Source organism: Nilaparvata lugens, chromosome 2, assembly GCF_014356525.2.
Source record: "Nilaparvata lugens isolate BPH chromosome 2, ASM1435652v1, whole genome shotgun sequence".
Lineage (NCBI taxonomy): Eukaryota > Metazoa > Arthropoda > Insecta > Hemiptera > Delphacidae > Nilaparvata > Nilaparvata lugens.
The window spans coordinates 70,752,875-70,778,011 of NC_052505.1; the positions used below are offsets into that span (position 1 = coordinate 70,752,875).

Sequence of the window (25,137 nt, forward strand, 5' to 3'; positions counted from 1 at the left end):
TTGACCTCACAAACTTGAAAATAACTTACAAACAATATCGATATAAAATGTCCACTAGGGAAAATCTGTAAATGTTTTTGAGTAAAATAAAAAAGTTGGTGTTGATTTTTGATATCTTTAAAACAAAATATAAGGCATTATAGTAATTTAGGATTATAATTAGAAATATACATACTAGATATATTCAGACAGGTTTAGGCCTATATTGAAGGATAATTTTGTAGTAACTTAGCCGACGTTTAATACTGTTTGGCAAAGATTTATTGATGGCTTTGTAAAGCCTTATTCCATCAAATAGCTTACGTTATAAATCATAAGTAAAGGAAAAAGTACCGGTATGCTTGAACTACGGAGATTCATACTGTTCATTTATTGGAATCCACATGACAAATATTTCTCTTTTCTAATCACTATTACTACCATTCTTCTTCCTTGTTTCTCTTATAAATCACTTCCTGTCTCATTTCTGCAGTTTTTTTTTGAGACTGCTCAGGTTTATTTTTCATGTTGTTGGTATCATAAATCCTCTGTAACCTTACAGTGATTGCCTGGTAAACATGAATCAATCCTATTTGAAACTGCTGAAAATGAGGAAAGTTAGTCTATGTTAAAATGCCTATATTTCTTAAGATTACTAACATTTTAGTGATCGTAGTAGGTCTGATCACAAATAAAGATGTACAATTATCTAGTAAATTCATGGTATAATAATATCAATCAATCAAACAAACTTATGAAACCTGAATTATTGAAAGTGTAAATGAATAATAGGCTAATTGTTCAGGTGGTTCTACTCACCTTGAATGTACTACAGTATAATGACAGAAATTCATATCGTCGTATTGTAGCCTCTTTTTTAACTTGATCATATTTCAAATGTGAAAGAATAAAATTTAAATTGGCTATGTCTTCATTTTGAAACTTTTTGATTTCAATTTTTAAGGGGAGTCCAAGTCGCCTATACCTCCCATGTTAAATTACCAGTTTTTCGGTACCAATTACACAAAAACTAATGGAGGCAGGACTCTGAATTTTTGTATGCTTCTTTATCAGCATAAAATCAATCTACTGTAGTAAATTCATGTCCCTACCTCCAATATTTCAGAAGTTATGATTTTTTTTTATCTTGACCATTTTTTTCCGCCCAAAATTGTACTATTTTTTTTTCTGAACACGTTTTATCCCATCCTCCTCATTTTACTACAGGAGTAAGATATCAATCATATAAACATGTTGTGTGAAGCACAACCCTCTATCTTGAATGGTTTCCTAAATAAGTGTACCTAAGTACTGAAAAATATGTTTTCTGGGAAATCAATAAAAATGAAAAACATTGCATAAAATTGAAACTTAAAGTGATGTAATGATAAATTACTCACATCAAAATACTCACATTTCGCGAACTTTGAAAATATCAAAGAAATTATATCAAAAGATATGATCAAGTTCTTGCATGAAGCATTTAAAACTTTAAATTGTTCAAAATTGTCTGAAATTTTCTTCTTCGAAGCACTTGTAACAGGCGCATTGCTGGGCCCAGCTTCACTAGTCTGTTCACTAGTCACCGTATTTCTATCAGTAAATATTTTTTAAACTTATTTCCTCTAAAATTTCTTTTAGATTTCCAACTTTTTTGTCTTGGCATGTTTTATTGAATGAAATAAACTGTGGAATGGAAAATAGAATCACATAACCTAAAATTCACTTCACAAGTCACAAACACCAAGTCAGATGTAAACAAATAAACATAACATAGTTACTTTGGATGACTAGATTTCTATTTCACTGGAATGTCAGTGATACCAACTTGAAAAGCAAAGTAATATGTGGTTACAATAGAATAGTAAAGTAATTTGAATAAATTATTTACTGTCACTGTAGCACAAGTGGAAGCCTACAATGTCGTATATTTCGAAGAAAATACCCAAGCAGAACATTTTTGAAATCTTGCTAGAATCGTTTCCAGTCTACATAGAATTGTGATTCAGACATCATTGGAAAGCGCACATTTCGAACTACATAATGAACCAAAAAACCGAGAAATGATAAAAAAAAAGTGATTATGACTTGAACTACCCTTAAGCGATTGGTTGCTGGTGATGTAAATGCTACGCACTCCAACATTATTTCTTCTACAAAACACTGATATTTGAGATTGAGCATTATACTTTTGTTATTTTAACATTTAAATGGAATAATAGCTGAGTAAACAAAGAAGGATAACTTCAGAAATTGGTTGAGAAAGCAAAAAAGAAGCTAAAAAATAATGAGGGATGAGAAACATAAACATAACCAAGAAAAACCACCATACCATAAATGCCGCCAACCATCCATGCGAAGTTTGAACAGCTGATACATAGAATAGACAAGCCCCATTGTATATTCCAAAGACCTTAAAGTTTCTTTAAAGTCTTTGATATATTCATACTGAAAGTGAGGAACTATAAAGACTATTTTATAGTTTTTTAGTTTTATAGGTATTTATAGTTCACTAACTGGAAGTCGATGTAGCCAATACTGCCATATCGCCCCATCGTGACGTCAGCATAGGATAGAAAACTTTTTTGTAGAGTTTGTTCACATTGTTTTCCATAGCAGATTGTTTCTATTTCAGCGGGAGTTTACCATTCTAATAAATAATAATTTACTTCTATCTGAAATAGACACAATCTGAAAGTTTTCTATCCGATGGGACGATATGGCAGTAGATGTAGGCTTCAGAGGCTAGACTTCCCAGCGTGTCTATTCTATAACTGGTCTAAGATGGCAACAGCTGGTAAATATTTTCTTATATTTTTATCACAATGGGAGTAATGGGAGCCTAAGTTCCGATTCAGTACTACAAGAATGTATTGGAAATATTCTTTCAAGAGATAATCCAATTGAATTTGAATTGATTCATCAAGAAGAGATAACGTTACTTCTCACTAAAAGACCAAATCTCAAAGTGTTATATTTTGAAGCAACGTAACTGGAAAATTGGAGATTGCTGGAATTGATGACAGACGGTGATCAGTAGCTCGAAAAGTATACATACGCAACGTGAATGGAAAAATGGAGATTGCTGAATTTGATAGCAGACGGGATCAGTAGCTCAAAAAGTATACTCGAAGTCAATATGAATTATCAATATTTTTGTTGTTGGTTTACTTGGATGAGGCAGAATTTACTTTAAAACTAGATAATAAGTGATAGCTGAACGATTGATAGGCCAACTACAAACATAACTTGAAAGCATGATTGAAACATCGTCCTTACATACCGAAGAAGAACTTCCAACCTAAAATTACCCAACATAACTTCATCCTAATCTGATCCTTAACCTCAGCCATGAAATCTAACCTGAACTTACTTCAACTTTACGAACCTAAAATGGTGCTCTATCCTAATTTCAACCTTACTTTTACCCTAATCTCACCCTTACCCTCGAGGAGGAGAAAGCTGCGGAGGAAGATAAAGAGATGGATGATTGGGTGGTGTTGGGTGAAGGAGGAAGAGGATGAGAAAGTGAGATGGGATCCTCAGTGGCTTATTGTTTATTGTTTTTGAAGGGATGGATTCAAAAAACCCAACACGTCAACCGAAGCTTATTGTGTTCTCAAGTAGTATGTTAGTCAGGCGGACTAATACCTGTGTCATTTACAAGAACCAGGAGTTTTTCCCTATACTAACATCCTATTCATCACCTGGTTGCTTGTCGCAATCCAGTGTAATATGCTTGGCAGTCTCTTCAGACTGATTAGACCTCGTGACCTACGTGAGTTCCACTCCTGGCCTTTTCTGAAGGTCCTTCCGCTGAGGAAGGGGTGGCCAAGTTTCCTCTAGGGCGCCCAGCCACCCTTGACTCAGCCTCTTGACCCACATTTGTGCCTGGAGGTACCCATCTCTGGTCTCTTGGGGTTTTTCTTTTTGCCCCTCCGAAACTTCTCAGGGTCAAAAGCCTCAGGGAAAACCCTGCTAATTTTTTATGTATCTTTGGCGTTATTCCAGAGCCCCTCTTAAGCAGCATTCCCACTTTAGCTCAACGTATTTACAGAATTTCATTATTTTCTGTTTATTTGTTATCTAAAAACTGAGAAAATGTAGGGGAAAGCTGAAAAACGCTTGAAACCGCCGATTTTTGGCTTATCTTTGGCGTCATTTCAAACCCTTTCAGTACAATATTCTTACACATTGGTTGAGCCTAAATTTTCAGTTCTGTTCATGGGGAATGAATGGATGAATGTATGAATATGAGGGGGAGAGGAGAGGACATGAATACAAATTTTTGATGAGGATATAAAAAGGTGGAAAGAAAAAGATAGAGGAGGAGGAAACGGGAGGAAGTGATTTTGCGGCCTCTACCTATTGTAGGTTAAGAGTTTTACTTTGTAATGTCAGGATTCTATATATTGGAAGGTACCAACACTCCCCTATCCAATCTATGTCGACAGTTTGAATTGAATTTCACGGTAGGACCAACCTGCTATCTCATCACTTGCCAAGTACAGTGAGCTATTTTTCTGTCTCTCTCACTCTGTGTTTCTTACTCTAGATTCTAATATCGTCACCAATTAGTCATTATTTCCAGGAGCTGTTCATTGGTCATTTTTTGTAGAAGTGGACATAATGAGAAAGTTTTCACTTTTTCTTTTCCGCCGTCTTCTGTAGTAGATAGATGTGATTCAAAAGTCATCCCGGTATATCTGATCTAATGTCTGTGTTGTATGCTGATGATACGACTCTCCTGTGCTCGGAGAGTAATCATCTCTCAGTGGATACTTGTTTGGCACATTCACTTGAACAAGCTAAAGCCTGGTATAAGGCCAACACTCTGGTTGTAAATGAAAGTAAAACTGGAAAGATAATGTTTACACTGAAACCTGCAGTTGATATGGATGCTTCACGTATGAATCCTGTTAAGCTTTCAGGAATATACTTAGACAGTAAGTTATGTTGGGTTACACATATTGATAATCTCTGTAAAAAGCTTTCAAGAGTAATTTTCATCTTGAGGAAATTAAGAAACTGTTTGAATGATGAGGTATTAGTCACAACATATGTTGGCCTTTTCCATGTTCATTTATGTTATGGTGCACGTCTGTGGGGTAATTCCAGTGCTGCAAAAAAGCTTTCATTTGGCAAAAACGAGCTATTAGAACAATTTGTGATATAAAAACGATGTATCCTGTAGAACTTATTTTACAAATCTAAAAATAGTCACATTGGCATGTATCTTCATTTTTCAAAACTTGATTTATGTCAAAGAAAATTCAAATCAGTTCACTTCCAATGATACTGTTCATACATTTTATAGGAGACATAGATATGACTTGGTAACACCGAGTGTTATACTGAGCAAAACATTGAAAAGCCACAGTTATCAACAATGATTGTAAACTGTATAACAAGCTGCCTTTATCCATTAGATTGTTGCCGCTGAACATTTTTAAAATAACTATTGCCGGATGGCTTGAGGTTAGAGGATTTTACTCAACAGATGAATATCTAAATTGTAATGATTTTATATATGTGACAAATTGACTCAATTATTTTAAAAAGGAAAATATTGTTAAAATGACGATGCCTCTTGTATACTTGTTTTATTTTATGGCAAATAAAGATCTTGTATTCTTGTATTCTAATAGTATCATTGATGATTTTTGTAAAACTAGTATTTATATCTCAGATCGTATTAACTTATGTTAACCAATAATTAATTCAAAGTTATCGAAATAATGATGCAAATAGGAATTCTGTTAAGGTACGTACAAACTTATTCCCCACGAACACGCGCATTTCAGTTTTCATTAGCTGAAGCGATGCTATGATTATTATACCTGTATAATAAGATAATTTTATACATAAAATATATTTCATAACATCAGCTGACGAAAGTGGAATTCGCGTGCTCGTGGCGCATATGTCTGTACGAAAATATATATTAAGCAGAGCATCAGCTGATGAAAAGAGGAATGCGCGTATTCGTGGCGAATTAGTAGTCGCGCATATGTAGGCGTAGGCACCTTTACATATCGGCAATACAATCAAGTTGTGATGTAGCTGATTGATTGAACAATTCTGTAGTGACATGCACTTCATACTGTCAGCATTGGTTAAGCCTAAATGGGGAGCGTTGGCGTTATTTAGTGCCTGCCTGTTCCTTCTTGAAAACTGCTTATTTATAGTTTCTATATCCAATAAATGAAACTCAAATACGAATTAAAGTTTTCATTGAAGGACTTATTTGAAAAAATAACTAGTCTACAGTGTATTCCTGTTTAAATTGCTGGAATTTCAAATGTCAGCTCGCAGATGATTCTTGAGAACAGTCGATTGAACGTTGTTCATGTTGATAAATAATAATGCTGGAGTAGGTATTTTGAATTCTTTGTGTTTGTTATTGTTTCAGGAATCGTTCCGATCGGGATTACAAAAAGCGATCCTCAGTAAAAACAAAAGAAGATCGATTTCGGCGAAGGTTCTGTGCAAAGGTAGTACATTTGATGCCAAGCCTGAATAGATTGTGCCCTTATTCCGTGGGATCACCCAAAGGAGCATGTACCTCCTATTTCGTCTTTTGAATAATATATTCGCTTCTATCTGACTTACAATGGAATAAGCGATTTCGTCTGGAACGCAAGCACCTAGGCTACAAGAACTGTTAGGGTGGTAGGGTGAGGGTGTTAGCAGGTGGGGTGGAGTAGGGGCACGAGGAAAAGGTCAGGAATATCATCTACTTCCTCTCTCACATCATTTGAATAAACCATAATCTTTGAAATGAAGGGCAAGATATCTTTGTTTGCTTGCTTTCATGACGGACGTTCTCTTGAAGCCGAGAGCGGAACAACATCATTTCAAGATTTTCAACAGAGAACCACCAACAAACCTGGACGCTTGTTACTATATTCTGAAGCACATTATATCTTATATGAATGCGTTCCATTCAAGTATATATTCGAAGATACATAATCAAAGTAATTGAAAAAGATGGGGAAAGAAATAGAGATTCACTTTTGCAAATATTGTAACGTTGTTGAATAATCATTATTCAATAGGCAGACATTTCTTACTAGTGTTGTATGATTGATATCAGAGCTCCACAGACCACAGATTCCACCACTCTATGAATAAATTACTTTCACACATGCGTAATCATAATCTTGGTGGAATGACAGTTTTGGGTTGTGCTTTTTCGCCCTCCCCCATTCATCTTAATGCATTGTGTATCATTAAATCAATAGATAAATGAATAATATCTCGAATGAAAGTTGGAGATGAAACTTTAAATTCTCATGTGGTTTTAATGAAGTAGCAATACCATCCTTATCATTCCCGCCTGATGAAAATATTGTATATATTTCACTTTGATATTAAATTATTTAGCTGTCATTGTGAGCATATCTACTTATTCTACAAGATCCACTTGGAAAACTGTCTAGCTATATGACCTACTTCTTGAGCAAACAAAAGCCGAGCTTAGCTGTGAATGGTTTACAGCATCCGTACTTTGCTGAGGGAATGCCGCAGCATTAAATTCCCAACTCATTCATTTTGCAAAATGAACAGTCGTCCAAACTCAGACGTGGCAAACGAAGTGAAGTGTCCGCGTTCTATTTCTTGAAAAAATTAGGATCCCCAAGCATAATATTTGGTGACACGACAAACTGAGTTAGAAGAAACCTCCCAGATGAATAGAATTCATGAACATGCCATTTCGATGTGCAAATTTCGAGTCCCCAAAAATACCGTTGAAAGCTTCAATTTATTTCGAGTGAAACCTTTCTGTGCTTAGGCATAATGATTGGATGAATACCAAAACCCAAATCGTTCATTATAGAAAAATGATTGAGAGAAGACAACAATTAATTTGATAATGAACGTGTTCAAAGATACATGAGGTGTAATGGATGAAATAGTGTGGTGAATCACTTCTCAGAACGCCAATCACCGAGTTTCTCTTTATTTATCTTCGACTTGAAACATTTTCTTGTAGCCCTTAGTCACGTCAAAAAAACAATTAATAATACTTTATAGTAGTCTTTCTTTTGTAATAGAATTATTTAATTATTGAGAGTCTCAATATTTCCTCACACTGGCACATTTTTAAGGATATTTCTTCCTATAATTAAATTGACATCTAGAAGGGATGATCAGAATCATGAAGCCTTGAGCAACTTATATCATTTTGAAGATTGATAATATTAGAAGAATATTTGAAGACTTCTTGGGTATTGAAATCATTATTGTGATTAGAATAGAGCTAGGTAATCCAAGAAGTAAATATTCAACACTTCTCATCTATTGAGAGAAGAGGCTTCTTCTGTAATGTACGAGTATATAGGGTGGAAAAACAGTACCTTCTTCCATGACTATTGAACTCTGATCAGAACACCGACAGACATGTCACTCGAAATGCGATAGGCCTTCATTATTTACTCACTAGCTAGCTGAGTTGTAAATTCAGAAGGTCCCCAGTATGAAATAGAATATTGCTGGTGCAGAAAAGCGTTGTGTAGGACATGGGAGGATTGGAGCTCGGTTGGTTGGTAGGATTAGAGACAAACCTGTGCTGATTAGTAGGACAACCGGAATAGTCTTGCACGGCCAAACCTGAAGGCAGTTTGGTACAAAGCTAGGGCTCGTTTTATGCGGTTTTAATAGCGGAGACTTGCTACTGACCCCTTTTGCGGTTGTAAATCACAACCTAAGGTTCGCCAACAGTTACCTGTGATATTGAGGGCACACTCCAACTACTGTCAAGGGAAATGGAGTTTTATCATTTTATGTTTCTATAATTGTTAATGCTTCATCAATGCGTACTAAATTCTATGAAATGCCACTATCAAAATGTGTTCATTCTCAGTTCAACTGTACTACATGTGGAGTATAGTTTACATTCAGTTTAAGAGGGGCATTAGTAGCATTTGAATTGATCATTTGCACAACTCACTACTGAGTTTCAAAAACAGCAGAATTCACAAAATTACTGCAATCATTATACTGAATGACATGAGACGCGAAATTCCAATTGCAAGCTATTGATTTTCAACTTGAATAAACATTTCGAATCATTATTGAATGCTATTGATACTGCAGTTCACCTGCAGTAATCGGTATTATCAATTATTACAAGATACAGTTAGTTATATTTGCACTTGCAGACTTGTTAGTTGCATTTGCACTTCATTACCATAATGTAATTGGATTGAATTGGTAAAAAGTGAGGCCTCTACATTGAACAGACTATCTTATGTTAATAAGAGAATCATAGACAATAGGGATGGCCAATTTCTTTCCTTTACCGCTCAAAAATTGTTCTATAACATAGAGGTAGAATAAATTATGAATATTTTTAGAAGATAGTTTCTTCCATAATGTCAACTTTGTCATACTCAACTTCTCTTCTGAGCTCAAATTAACTCGATTAGGAATGAATTGAGAACAAGAATATTTCTCGCGCATGATGTGAGTTGTTGATAACTATATTGCAGTTGAATTCTATATTCAGTAACTTTAATACCATTTTTAGATAATTTTAATTGTGAAGAATTGTTGCAGTGAGTGACCTATAAAGATTGTGCGAGTCAATACATAGATATCAATTGAGAACTTAATATTATTGTACAGTAAAAAAAAAGTAAAGTGAATTCGTATGGCTTTTGTTGGTGGGGAGTCCCTTGCGGGATGGTCCCACCGCCTGAATATATTATTTAAGCCATCAATGGGCCTTACAACTGTCATACTTCAGCCGGGACCGACAACTTAACGTGCCCATCCGATAACACGGGAGTGATCTGGTTAAAAAACTTTTGGTTATGAGAGGGATTGAGCCCGGGATCTCTGTGCTGCTACGCAAGCACTCTATCCACTAGAACACGGATCACTCCGAAGAATTGAAATACTGTATTACCAAATGAAAAATGATATAATTGAATCAAGAACCGAACAATCAAACACCTTGAGAGTACAAGATTTTCTGAATTCCTAAAGAATCAGAACACAACTTAGATGAATTATATTCTCAACGCTGTAGAACACAGAGCTTGATAAATAATGTTGGAGGAACGACCGCTATTTGCTTATAGTTGATTGAAATTCACTTATTGTGGTTGCTATTGGATTATCACCTGGCCGGCGAGGACAACAAACTGGTGCTCCAGTCAGGTGGTCGGGTAGGTGGTCTGGCTGGGATGTGAGTACACACCACTGACTGCCCTGACGAGCACTGATGCAATTAGCATTGTTGGCGGGTGCCTACGCCTAGCCTCCGATCCACTGCAAACATTGCCAGTTTATTGAGTTTAGTTCGAGAGCGGAGGTTAAGGGCCACTCAGGTTCCAAATCGCTTGTTTCTGTGCTATGCGCCAATACATTCTCATTCCATGATGAATCCAGAAAACCTGCCTCAACAACTGGGGTATTTGAAAATTCAAACAACTCTGAATTTTAGTTTCCTCGAGAATATTTCGAGTTTCAAGCAGGATAAAACATTAGAAGCGATCAAAAAACATTCTAAGAATTCAGAGATTCATTTAAGAACGTGTTTAAGTTCATAGAGAACATGATTATCCCTAATATATCGAGGATGGTTTTAGGCCTATTTACATTTCTTTTAATCAATTAAATCAGATTTTCATGATTAAAACGAATTTACTCCACTTCCAGACATATAGCTTGCGGACGAGAAAAGCTCTATCAATTCGTCAATTCACCTAGATCATTGATGGCGTAAATATGAGTGATTCTGGAATTATTGAATCATACACATTCAGTTCGATCTCAGCCGGAGTCAACGTATATTTTTGGCTACGAAGTTTCAACTTCAATGAAGATTATCCATGTAAATACCCACTCGGCCGGGTAGGTCTAGCGGTCTGGAGCGTTATAAACGTCAGATAACACCACCTGGTTCGTGGACTCGAATCCTGTCCGTTGCATTGACTCATCAAATCACCAACGCACTTTTCATTATTCATGCATAAGAAAAAGCAAGTGGACATTACTCGCAATAAAATGTTTTTGATTTTACCCATTGCTGAGTACGGTTTATATCTGCTAATATATGACGAATTGGAATAAAATAACCCAATCGCATTATTTTCCCAGTCTGGTTTTTGTTTCAAAGGCTTCAATAACTAGTAATGATCAAATTTCTTTACTCTAAGGATTTAGAAGGAATCTAGAGTATTTTTTTGGATAGCAGTGAAGATACAAGAGTATCTTAGACAGGAAAGTGATGTCTTCTTTCAAGACAATGTTGGAAAGATTACTCTCAGGAATCAAAGTTTTTCATCAGATGAAGGTGAAGTTTATTTTAAATGGCAATACATTTTGAAAATAGTGTTAAACGTGAGATTCATAGTTTCCAGTACATCCTATATCAAGTTATATACCACTCAGGTGTTCAGTTATTTATTATTATTAGAAGTTTCGGGATTATTTTAATGATGTGCACCTGTAAGGATCGCTGTTCCCTATCCTATAAATGTAGGCCTTCGGCGTACGATGCAGGGCATATATAATATTATTATGTAATGCAATGTTATGCAGGTAAACATCCAGGCATCTAGGCCTATTTGTTCACCGCTGATAAGGTTTCAACGCACTTCAAGATTTCGTCCACTGATTTATTGATTGAAAACGATCCATTGTTATATTGTTTCGAAAATACAATTAAGTTGATTATCAGAAAATCTCAACTTATTGTGTAGAGAGAATGACTGCGTGCATATCCAAGGACCATCATATCCAGATCAACACCCACATTATTTCACTTTCCACCTGTCACTTTCACAAGTCATAGCCTGAGTTCAAATGCTGATTAATCATGAAACGATCTAAACACTGCTTCCCAGCTCCATATTTCTAAGTCGCTACTAATCTTATCAGTTTTACTTTGGAGATTACACTATTAATTGACAACATCAGTGTGTTGACTGCAATTCGCAATTCAAACTGTCTCGCGATTCCGAGACCTTCGGCAATATTGCAACACCACGCAGTGATCAAGTGCTCGATGAGTTCGCGCTGACAACTTCTAATAACAATCGGAACTCAAGTTCCAAAGTCACTCAGTTAACTGTAATCAGTTAGGATTTGAGCAACTCCACAGCGAGAAACTTTCTCAATGTGATTCGAAATTATAGATTCAACATCAACGAAGGAATCATGAGAACTTGAGTTTCGCCATGGATTAACTTTCTAGGTAAATCGAATGGATGATAAATTGTGGACGGAATTGAACAAGAAGTACCAAACAATAGATGTTACAAAATGTTCTTCTGGTCCATCTAATCCAATTGAACCAGGAAAATAATTATTAAGCCTATTTGTCGAATGAGGAGCAATTATTGCTCAAAAACCGAATACTATACCTATTATATCACACAAGAGTGGAATGACCAATGTAGAGTGATCCTTATTTAATTATTTATTTCTTTAGATTGCAAATTTACTTAATGCACGAGATAAAATTAACATTCTCAACTGAATTAACAGATTCTATTCATTGTAACTATCTAAGGAAAAAGTATATTTCGTAAATTTTCTGGTCCTACAGGTGGATTGATTAGCATTTATTTATTTCCACCATCATTTCATCTCTTTATTGATAAGAGATATTTCCTAAACCCATCATTGAATTGCTATAATTAATTCCGAACATTATTCATTTCAGCAAATTTGATCAATAAATTGAAATTGTACTCTTATTTTATTGCTTGCCAAATAGAGAGAGCGTTTCCAATTCCATTTCAACAACACAAAGTGCACAATTTCTACACTAATGATATTTTAAACTAATCAAATCTATTTTGTTCAGTATTCAGTGTATTCAGTTCAAAATATTGTTGATATAATAGAATATGTGCACCTTCCAATGTTTTTAACAGGGTTAGAATCATAGCTACTTGTTGAGTTGAAAAGATAATACAATTTTGTATCAAATTATTCAAATTGAGTAATTTCATGGAGTTTTTCAAGGAGTCTCTTCCAGTGTATGTGAATATTCCAAATGGAATGAGAAATTGATTTTGAAAATGAATGGGAATCCTATGGACGCTCCTTGATTGTTGGATAGAATAATTAATGAGAAGTACAATTTCTTCTAGATAATGTAAAATAATCACGTGATTTGTGAAAAACGGATTAATTGAAGTGGTTGTAAACTTTGACACGTGTTTGCCTGAATTGTCTGGATGAATTTGTTCCTGTTATCAGTGATGAAAGAAGGCCAAGAATATGCAAATGATATTTTCACCCTTCAAGTGTTTCAAGACACTGTATCTCTTTCTCAGTATACACAGAGAGAATCAAGAAAATCTCAAATATTGTCAAATGTTGGAATTCCATTCTTCATTACATCACTGACCAAAAGTTTGAGTAGGAAGAAACGTTTTGTGGAAAATGAGGGATTCCCACCACCTAGATTCTACATTGGTAAGCCTACATGTAAAAAAGACTCAAATTGGAGCACAAGATAATTCTTGAAAAGACCAACAAAAATGAAAAGCAGTAATGAATTAATGATTGACTTACCTGTTCTGAAATTAACTACGATGTCGATGAGAAAAATAGTGTCGGATAAACAGTTGAAGGCTATCCACCTAGTACTAAGATCGTCGTTGAAGAAGGAAATGGCGACGGGAAGAATGATCAGGTTGGCCACTAATAATAGTAGCATGCAAAGGTCCCAATAGAACCTGCAACAAACAATATACATTATAAAATAAAACAGGATTCTAAGTTACAATGCAAAATACATAAAAATCACTCAATACCAATAGAATGTGTCCATAATATTGATCAAATACCTGATCATTCATTAAATTCAATGATTGAGGGAGGAATAGAAACAATAATTAAAAATAATAACAAATCAAAAATCGTAATACTTGAAGAAATCTCATGTTGTTTTCATCAATTTTATCTACCACAAAATAGTAAATGAGCGATGCTATCCAATTTCGTTGCAAGATTAAAATTCTTACTTGAAACAAAATCAACTTTTGCACTGAACATCATTCCTCTAAGTTTTCGAATATTTTTGTTTTAAGATGATTGGATCTCCAAAGAATGTGTTTCTTGAACAAGGAACGAGAGTGGAGTTGATGTTGACTATCCAAAATACGGTACATTATGAAGCAATGATAGCTATTCCTATACTTTTTCTTTCTCCTTGAACAGTAGGATCCAAATTTTTAGTACCAGTAATGAAGTGCATTCTTAGCAGAATAAATGGTGTTTGGATTTTTCAACATTGATTAATTTTCTTCTAGAAAAATGGATAATTTGTGATCTTTTCCATTATTACGATGAGCAGTGTGCATTTTTACAAATGAAAAGGTTCATTCATTATTGCAACAGAGGCAAAAATGGATAGGAATTCAGCCACTTAATTCTCTCAAATACAAGTATTTTTCTATGGAAACTTGCTTTCTTATTTCTGTTTAATCTGTCATCATTATTTCCGCTATCTCATTTTTGATTTATGCTGACATAATTTTCTAACTTTTCTGAAGCACGTTTTACAATATGTCCAGTCCTTTCTACCAGAATCATGCTTCACCTTGAAAAACAGATCGAGGAAAGGAGGCAAGATAGAAGGAGAGAGGAGAGATCAATACAGATTCAGATAGACTAGACTGGAAAAGTAGTCACGAATGCGGTAAGTGAAACGTCAAATAGGTCGAGATTTGTTCTTTTCAAAGCGCTGGATTTCAATGGATGGCAAAGCCTTGGTGAAGCGATCTCCTCAAAGACGCAACTCTTTGCGTGGAGCAGCCAGCTAACGATAGAGGCAGAGCAGAGCAGAGCGTACAGATACGCGGTAGGCTACCTTTCATCGGATAGTTTCGTGTTCACAGAGATGCGGCGGCTGAATGCGAGCGAGGGATTGGCTGTTATCGGGCATCGGGCAGCGGCCAATCGATTCCAGTAGATCGATTTATTCCAGCAAAAGCCAGTGCCAGTCCATGACTGCTTTCCTAACAGAATTCTGCCATTTGACCGTAGTAACGGAACGATCCTATGAGACATTTCTCAAGCTACGCTTTCTATTCACAAGGGAGCGGTGATCTACCGGATCTGCTCCAAGGAATCTAATTGTCATGAAAAGCCGGCTATCATGCTTGGTGAGGGTTTATAAGGGATGGAACTTTCATCACAGTCTTCCACGAATTAATAAATAACATGTTGTGTTATACTAAGTATAACAAGTGTTACTAAGTATTATAAGAATACTAAGTATTACAAGTCTTGTAATAATTCAATAAATCAATATTGACTGGCAGTCTATAATCAAGACGATGAATAATCCTATTTTGTAATGGAATCTAGTTCGAAGTGTTGTGATAAGTGACAAACATTAACATATTTGAGGAAAATCTTAAGTCATTTTTCTGACAAATTTAGTTAGGAGTGGAATATAATATTAATTATCGATTTCCATCAGTAATAATACAAGTCAGAGCTTCCTTTGCCAGTTTGATTATGAGAACGCATTCCCTATTGAAGTATCCTCAAACGTTATTCCCCTCTACTGATTTCAAATGACCGATATATGATCTGAGATTTCATTTTCAACAGATTGGAATTGAAAATACTGTCAACATACAAATTACCGTGTAGTATCATTACCTCCATAAACAAAGCCATAGTGCATGACAGGTGGTTGATGGTAACGTCAGCACAGCACAGGTAGGGCTCCTACACCAATAAAATCTCTAGCTGATATAGATCAGCTGGAATCAACAAATTTTTATTGGTGTAGGAGCCCTACCTGTGCTGACGCCACCAGAATGCACTATGGCTTTGTTTACGGAGGTAGTGGTAGTATATCAGTAGAAAATTACAGATGAGTTTTAGAAAATAGGCAATTTAGTGAAATTCTCACCATATTATGTTGAGCATGATTATGATTCAGATTTTAATCAATAGCAGTTATAGGATCTATAAATTATTGTTGATTCATAAAATATTATGCTATGTTGTACGTTTTTATATATTGATTAAACCATGATTAATTGTGATCAGCATAATCAAGGAAATCTTATCAAATTTTAGTGAGAATTAGGTTGAAGAAAATCCTATACTGAAGAATGAGGATTGTGGAGAGTGGAGTATGGGGTGGAAGTAGAATAAGGTCGAGGTCAGCTGAAATATTTAGAAGGATTTTGCAGCTGAGTTGGTTGCGATGCGATCGGATCCGGCAGCTCATTGAAGCTCTCAGGCAAGGAAGGCAAGGCGCACCTCTTATTTATTTAGAACTGAACTCCTCATCTCAGAAAAGAGTGTTTAGAAACGAACAAAATACAAAAAATACGCTTATTAGCCTCTCAACATCTCTGTCTTAAACCAAACCCAGTTTTTATCATCCTAAAATTCTTCTCTCTGCTCTCCCATAGGAATCAGTAAAGCGATCAGTATTGCTATCCTACTCCCGAATTCATCTGAGTTTTGTTTATACATAATACAGTGTGTGCAAAAAAGAATGAACCCGATTTTAAATAGCTATATTTATTAGGAAGAAGGGCTTGACACTAACAAATTGCATACTAAAATACTCACAAAATATTGAAGTTTACGAAAATGCATCATAAATGAACAATATATCCTCCATTGGCTGCACAGACGACATCAAGTCTGTAGCTTAATTCATCCCAAACTGAGCGTAAGGTGTCTTCTGTCACTGAGGCTACAGCCGCTGATATTCGGGTTTCAATGTCACGAGGTAAGGGAGGAACGTAAATATGTTGTTTAACATATCCCCACAGAAAAAAATCACATAGTGTTATGTCAGGGGATATCAGCGAATATCAGCGGCTGTAGTGACAGAAAACACCTTACGCTCAGTTTGGGATGAATTAAGCTACAGACTTGATGTCGTCCGTGCAGCCAATGTAGGACATAATAAACATTAATTATGCATTTTCGTAAACTCCAATATTTTGTGAGTATTTTAGTATGCAATTTGATAGTGTTAAGCCCTTCTTCCTAATAAATATAGATATTTAAAATCGGTAATTCTTTTTTGTACACATTGTATGATAAAATCACTATGATGCGACTCGAAGCACCCTTCTGATGTGATGAGCAATGACACCTAGGATCTAGTGTACAATAGATTGAACATTTCTCAACTTTAATTCTTTGTATAACAATCAACAATGTAGGTATTATCGTTATAATGGATATCGACAATGAATGAAGATTGACTAAGAAAAAAAAAACTGGACACAAATGCTCTATTATTGAAGAGCAGCTTTCCATTTTTATAATGCATTGAATTCATATTTATTTTTTCTTACAAAATTGAAAAATTAAAATTCAAAATAGGTACTTCTGATATAAGTTCTGTAGTTTTGAAATAAATATTATTGTAAAACTTTCGCGGCCACTTCACGTTTTTTAAATATATACGACCTATACAGAACATTTAAATACGAAAATTAATCACACAACATGTAATGAGAAGCGTCCCAAACGAAAACTTTTGTTCATTTATGGCAATCTACAATCAGTATGGATATGGATATAGTATAATAATGACGAATTCTATAATCTGTTATTAGTCCAGTCAATAAGACATAAAAAAGGGGCTGTGCTTGCAATTTATATTGTATTTCTGATTTTATAATATATTATTTGGGTACATAAGAGAAGTCCAGAACCAATTTCTTCATGCAAAATTTCCTTGTGCATTAAGATACAGGGTGGCCCAAAAATCTCGTATTTTCGGCTCATTTTCCAGTTTTCAGCTATTTCTGCCAAATATCGTAATCGGACAGAAAAATTAGCTCCCGCCTTTTTTTAGATTATAGAATTCTGAATAAAATGAGATAATTCGGAACTCTCTTTCTCCAATGAGTACTGAGTTATGATTTTACAAAAATGAGTGAAATTTGATGAATCACATCAATTTGAAAAATGAAAAATCAATTTTGATGAATTTTAGTTTTTTATCAACAATATCTTCCGATTGTTCAAAATCCCTTTAGGCGTATTTTTGTGCTCTACAATCTGAAATCAGGTAGAGCGCTCCATCTAATATAGATTTCCAGGTACACCTGAAAACAAAGCTCCTTCTATTGTGAAAAACACCTAATTTTCAGCTTCAACCATCATCACCAACTACATTGTCCTCACATTGATATTACGCACAATGACGTAAGTTCATGATATTATTTTCTTTGAGAATCACCCGTTAGATACACTTCATTTCAGTATTTCCTAGTGGAGAGGATCAAAATTTCAAACACTTATAACTATTGACACAATGCTCAGATTTTATCGTACTACACTCCATTCTTCTCGTCAAGGCGGTCCAAAATCATGCATCATAAGTCAAATTCGGTCGAAAAATGGAAAATTTATTGTTGAGTGTAATGTATCCTGTATGTAGCACAAAGGAATTTTGCATGAAGAAATTGGTTCTGGACTTCTCTTATGTACCCAAATAATATATTATAAAATCAGAACTAAAATATAAATTGCATGACCAATGTATATAGTGACTGGACCATTTGATTGTACCATTGTTGATTGTACTCTCATTTGAGTGCAAGCAGTTCTCTGTGATCCTTTGCTGAAAATAGGTAGAATATGTATGGAGCTTCTAGAAATCAAGGGAAGTTCAATCCAAACTTACATAGGTCTAGCTTGTACTTGAATAGTTTGCAGCATCAATGCGTAGAACGTAAGGCTCCACTACGTACATGACACTGAGGCAACGTTAGTAGACGTCTGTCTACTAACTTTGACACTGAGGTATTCACATAGGCCTACCACTATGCACCTGACATGAATACAACGTATCTAGTTTAAAAATTCGCACATCTGGTACATAGCTAGAAGTGTTACATAAGTATAGTGGGAGCTCTATGTACTTGAAAAACTCTTCAAAAACAATCCCTGGAGAGAAGAGCGGGGTTATATGGTTGACAACGATCGGCAATCGCAGCCTTGTTTGTATGCTTTGCACAAATATTTATCTCTTATTTGTTTTCAGTTGGTGGAAGCTTCTCGATTTTCCACTTTTTTGTCATCCATGGGGATGCTGAACCCTCAACCCTTTCCAGCTGGGGTTCTCCCTCTCTCTCTTGTCACGTCTCAGCAGGCATGGATGCTGTGGTCCCTGAGGCCCCTTACCTCCTCACCTCCACCGCCATTCTTCCACCCTTAAGGGCCAACACCATCACTAGGTCTCTTCGCTTACAAAACTGCAATCGCAAGTTTCCATTCGCTCCACGGTCCCTCGAGATGTCATCCATATATCAAGTCTTCTCATATTTCCAATACCACAGCACAACTTGACGTAAACTTGTTCAAATTGTTTTTAACAAAATGTTGTTATGCATCGTTAAAATTATTGCTGAGATTTTAATTTTGTAATTTTTTTTGAGGATGGTTCTCACATGTTATAAGCTTGTGATAGATGATGATATTATATGAAATGAGTGGACCTACATCTAATCGGTAGATTCCGAACGATTGAGCAGATGGGGGATAATGCTATCGGTTACTTGGCAACTATAAGTTTTTTGATTTAGAGAATAATGTTTACATAATTGTGTCTCGAGTCTCGGCTCCTATTTATAACTATATTATATACTATATTTGGAGATAGTATATTAGAATGTTCATACTCAGACGATGCTCACACGTGTCCGCATATGAGGATTATTCTCTTACTTTTTTGTCTCTTTTATTTTATTTTTTGATCAAAATTAAAGATTCTCAGTCCTCAGAAGTATCAATCCTGTCTTGAAACTGTGAAACTATGAAGTTATGATGCACTGACTCGAAGCTATGAATCAGCAATCATTACAAAGCAATCAGCAAATATCACTATCGGGTGTATTCTTTCTGAAGTGTGTGGGTGAATAATGTTCTCAAAATCAAAATATTCTCTGTATTTGCTTATAAAATCAGTTCCTTTTCCATTTCTCGGGCCCAGAGATGAGAGTCGTCCATACAAAAAAGATACAAGCGCTAGAGAAAGTGCTGACGAATTCTAGTTACATACTTGAAGATCACTTCACCTAACAATGTTATTGCTAAGTTTAACCATCACTCATTCACTCATTTCTCCATCTTTCATTCAACCTATTCTACATTCATTTACTCATCTTCAATGTCAAGCATTTATTATCACGAACGAAATTGATACCAATATGAATCACAGCTCGATCCTTAGGTTTAGAAAATATTTCTAAACTTGTATGAATTTGTTTCCCAAAAATTCTACTCTTTGAATCATGGATCATGTCGTGAATAAAGTGGAAATATTCTACTTATGTTGGATACGTTGAGTAAGTTGGATATCAATAATTTATTACTTTGTGATAGGAGTCACCATGAAAATGAATGAAAAATCAGAATACGAATAAAGCCTTTGATTATTAACTGAGTGAGCAGATTTGTTTGATGTGAATCGAAGCGAGAGCGAAAGCATCCTTCTATTGAATGCTCGAAGGGAAGCAGCGTCGATAATCAAGGCATCCTGTCTCAATCAAGCCAACACCAGTCTTCTATCTTCTAATACTCAATGTTTAAGATCACTTTGAATTGTCTTTCCTCTGATGATAGCTCACGCACATGTCACTTACCGGTACCTCAAGTGCGGAAGTGATTTCTATTGCAAAATGGAGTTGCAATGGGATTGAGTGAAACCACAATACATAATTCATGAGAGGAGATGGTTTCCATGAGACAAGCCTTGTAAAACTACAAGAAAGTTAATTTCGTGATTATGAACTACTGTAATAATACTCACACGGAAATTCATAGAGGAGTTACTTCATTGAGCCTATTGGAGAATGTCCTATAGAGTAGGCTACAACTGTTGACTTCATATTAGAAGGAGCTCAGTTGGCCAAACAGCATAGTCTTGAATTGAATGGAAACATCAGGCTCACGTGGGATTCCACGTTCATTTAAATGCACAAGAAACTGAAGTTTCATTTCCCGATCTGTGTTCTTTTTGTAAAAATATAGAAGATAAATGTCCGATATTTTCCACTTAATCTTGAAATAGAAAAATGTTCAGATAAGTGAAGTGCTCGATTCTGATTCTCAAATTGGTGAAGCTTTTCAGGTCAGCATCGATAATTACGTTACTTACTTTCAAAATCATGTCATGATTATTCGGAACATATCTGAAAATATAACATAGAACCATACATCAATTATCATTGTACCAAATGCACAAATCTGGGATTTATGAAGGATTCATCACTCCTTTATTGATCATGAATGAAATTACATATTTTCTTTCAATATACTGGTATGAATATTTTTCTGGTATGTAGATTTTTCATCAGAAGAATCCATTCAATAGAATAAGCATTACTTCCTATTTTAATCAAGGGAGATTCATCAGTCTCTACTGGTTTAAAAAAAGACCAATTTCTTAATCCATTTTTTGTTCATATTCTTTTTGAAATACTTCGTTTCTCTATCAAGCGTGGATAGACCTTATTGATGATCAGATAATTATTAGATAGATAAAGAAATTCTATAGATTTTCAGTAGATTTATCATATCATACTTCGAACAAACTCTGATTAGAAATCAAACCCTGATTCGAACAAACCCTGCTTCCAAAATTTTCTCAAGAACAATTACATTATAATGGAGGTAGGAATCGTTTTGAAAAATTCTTCAAGAACTGCGGTTTCAAATCTTTTCTAAATTCATATCTCAATCAGAATCAATATAAATTTGAAATCATTAACACTAAATCCATGAGATCATGGATTCAATGCAAGATGCTGCTTTCAAGTAATTAAGTAACAGTGCGTAGAGTTGTGTCCTTTCACGTGTCAAGCCATTCACCATCATAGAGCATGATCGAGAATCGAATCACGAGACGGTTAATTACGTTAGTGGAAAATGACTAATTGTTGTTTGCGCATGCGTGTTGCTAGTTGATGGTCGGGGACGGTGTGGAGGGGGTTATGAGATGGGTCCAGAGGGCTCTCGGTTATTATTAATAGGGGGCGCGCGGTTGTGACACCCCCCCCCCCACATGTGGACTGGGGCTGCTGGTCCCAAGACTCCTCTGCGATCCTTTCGCTAATGATAATTATTAACCGATCACATACGTCATCCGATAATACGATAGAACGAGGTTGCCATAATTAAGCGATGACGTCATTCGCGTTTAGTGCTCTGCTCGATTCGGTTAACTGTCAAACTTTGGGTTCAGTTACTCCTAACAAGTACCATCCACCATCTACCATTACACTAATGCTTCCATGATAATTTGCTTATCAAGTGATATTTCTTGTCTTGTAGAGCTGACTCATGATTAGGAGAAAACTATTATAAAGTATGATGTGTTAATTTGTGAAAACAGGTACATTTTCATATCAATCATAACTGGCAGCATTTTTTTGCCAACAGCTTTCAAATAATTGATTATCAACTACTCTACCGTTCCCTTCTTTTCTAAATAGAAATCACTCTCAAAGTAGTATCTTGTGGATGTAGTATGAAAACCTTGATTGTGAGAAAAAAGAGGAATGCAGAGTGAAGATTTCTCCTTCAAACATTAGAGTCTCTGATAGCTTCCAAGAATTATTATCTTCATAGGCTTGTCGAAAATTAAGACACGACGTAAAACTGATAGATGAATATATAGACAACTAGAATAAAATACAATAATTCTCATATCTTAATCATGTCTCTGCTTGGAAAATGACATTATATTAAAAAAAGACAGAACTCTTTCCAAACCCAAGCAACATAAGTTAATATCGACGTTTTCAAGAACTAATGGATAGGAGACGTTCATGTTCGGTACAGATGCTCAGCTAGTATCTGAACATTCTTTGTAGAGGGGTTTGAAAGTTCGCCAGCGACAAGCCCAAAATCGACGTTTCCAGCGTTGTTTCAGTAAACTGGTTTTTGAATCGAGTCTGAAAGTCCATATTGACTATGTGACTGGTGTGAGCAAGCTGAAATGAATGCAGGCAAGCGAATGCAGAGGCTGGTCTCAGTTCTGGATGATTCAATCGGGGATCCTGGCCAGACGGATAAGGCGAGCGAAGCGAGCCTGTCGGATAATATATTAATGTTCATACTCAGACGATGCTCACACGTATCCTCATATGAGGATTATTCTCTTACTTTTTTGTCTCTTTTATTTTTTTTTGGATCAAAATTAAAGATTCTCAGTCCTCAGAAGGATCTGAGGTGATTGAAACTGTGAAACTATGAAATTATGATGCACTGACTCGAAGCTTTGAATCAGCAATCTTTACAAAGCAATCAGCAAATATCACTATCGGATGTATTCTTTCTCAAGTGTGTGGGTGAATAAGGCCAGCATGCTCAATTAACCTGCTTCTCTCCACTGACTGGCCAATCTGTTTTTTGCAGGCCAGTTTGTGTTCAGACAAGTGGTGCCATCAGTTCCTCCACAATTCAATCACTGCGTCAAACTCGAGTTTTATTTTTACGACGTTTGAAAAATAAAGAGAAGAAACGGAACGGACGAGATAGGATTGAGCATCGGGTTTATGCGCCAGTGCTTGAAACGAGCGGTAATCGGGTTAAGGGCGCGAGAATATGAGTGCTATCGAAGCAAATACCACTCGGAAAGAGCCTAGGCCCAAGATCGTTACCGGAGGAGAAGGACACACGGATGGGTTGGAGAGCAAGGAGGAGAGAAGTACACATTATTGTGGCTGAAAAAGTGCGGCTTCCAATAAATCACTGACACAATCACTCTTCTGCAGCTCGTCTGTCGATATTGCGGAAATAGTTTTGCTGCTTATTTACAGAATCGTATGGTCTGTTGAGACGGATTCAGTGACGAATCAAATGCCAATAAAACTTGAGAAATCAAAATTTTAAGAGTTATTTATAGGATAAACATGCAGTTCATGTTAAGTTCCCGCTTATGGAATCAACAAAAGAAAATTTATATAAAGAAACTTCTCTACTATGCATGGATGAGGAAGGATGAATTTACAGTGAATAATAACGTTTTTATGTATAACCTGAGAGTTACATCTCATAACATTTATAATATTAACTATTCAGATTTGACAATAGTGCGAAGACAATTGGGATATCTTAGCTCGAAAATAATAAATATCATGCCAAATGCATTGTCAGAATCTCTTTCTAATAGGGGTAGACAGAGGATGGAACAGATAAATAAGTGGGTGATACAAACATTTTTCTTCGACATCAGTCAAAATAATTACTAGTAATTTATTGTTGAACTTCGATTTTTTGTAGCTTTGATTATTAGTAAATAAATTTTATATTGTCTAAATAGCTGATACTCTCACTCAGCGGTCAGGGTTTTGCCCTTGCTGAGTGGTGCCATGTAACTTTAATTTATTTGTAAAATATCATAATATTATAGTCTATAATATTTCTTTTGTAAGTTTTTATTTTGTATTTTGTTTTTAAGGCAAGATGTTTAAAAAAAAATTCATAACAGGAAATATTTTCGCTGCAAAACAATTTACTGCATTAAAAGTAATTCAATATTTTCAATAATACTGGATATGATTCAATTGTTAATCCTTAGAATATTGATAGTGATTTATTGGAGCGTGATTATAGAATCAAGAAAGCTCTAACAGTTATCTATTAACAAAGATTTGCAAGCAATCTAGATCTATTCCGTGAGCTTGCACATTGTATAGCATATGTGGATTGCTTCTGAAGGGCTGGGATCAATGCAGAGCTCTGCAAATAGACTAGTAGTCTGGGGAAGTAAGCCTTGGAGACCTTGGAGCTCATAAGCTCTTGCGTCTTATGCGACACTATATTCCTGGTCCCAAGGTAACCTGAATTGTGTTCACAGAATTAACTCGAGAGTATAGGGCTTTTTGTAAAGTTTTTCTCACTAGGGAGTCTCAACCGACATACACTTTGATAGTCGATATACTCTTTGATATATCAGTTCAATGATGATAAGACTGAATTACAATTACTTCACTCCCTTGACAGTCACGAAGTGTTAGCCTCATCACCGATGAGAATATTTTCAGGGTGGTTTATCTATTTTAATAAGACATGATTGAAAGTTTTGCATACTCTGAAATAGAGTTTGAATCTAAATAGTCGATCCAAATAATAAATCTGAATCTGATCAGAATACTTGTAAGATTTTTTAGAGTCTACAGTCTAGTC

General features: G+C 35.5%; 1 protein-coding gene across 5 annotated transcripts in view; it reads right to left on the reverse strand.

Moving 5' to 3' along the window:
- Positions 1 to 25,137, reverse strand: part of LOC111043318 (potassium/sodium hyperpolarization-activated cyclic nucleotide-gated channel 2) — a 325,145-nt gene that overhangs the window by 49,205 nt on the left and 250,803 nt on the right. For all 5 annotated transcript variants that reach the window (XM_039421603.1, XM_039421602.1, XM_039421600.1 and 2 more), the window contains exon 3: positions 13,519 to 13,682. In XM_039421603.1, the coding sequence (XP_039277537.1) occupies positions 13,519 to 13,682 (164 nt within the window). The remainder of the gene's footprint in view (positions 1 to 13,518; positions 13,683 to 25,137) is intronic.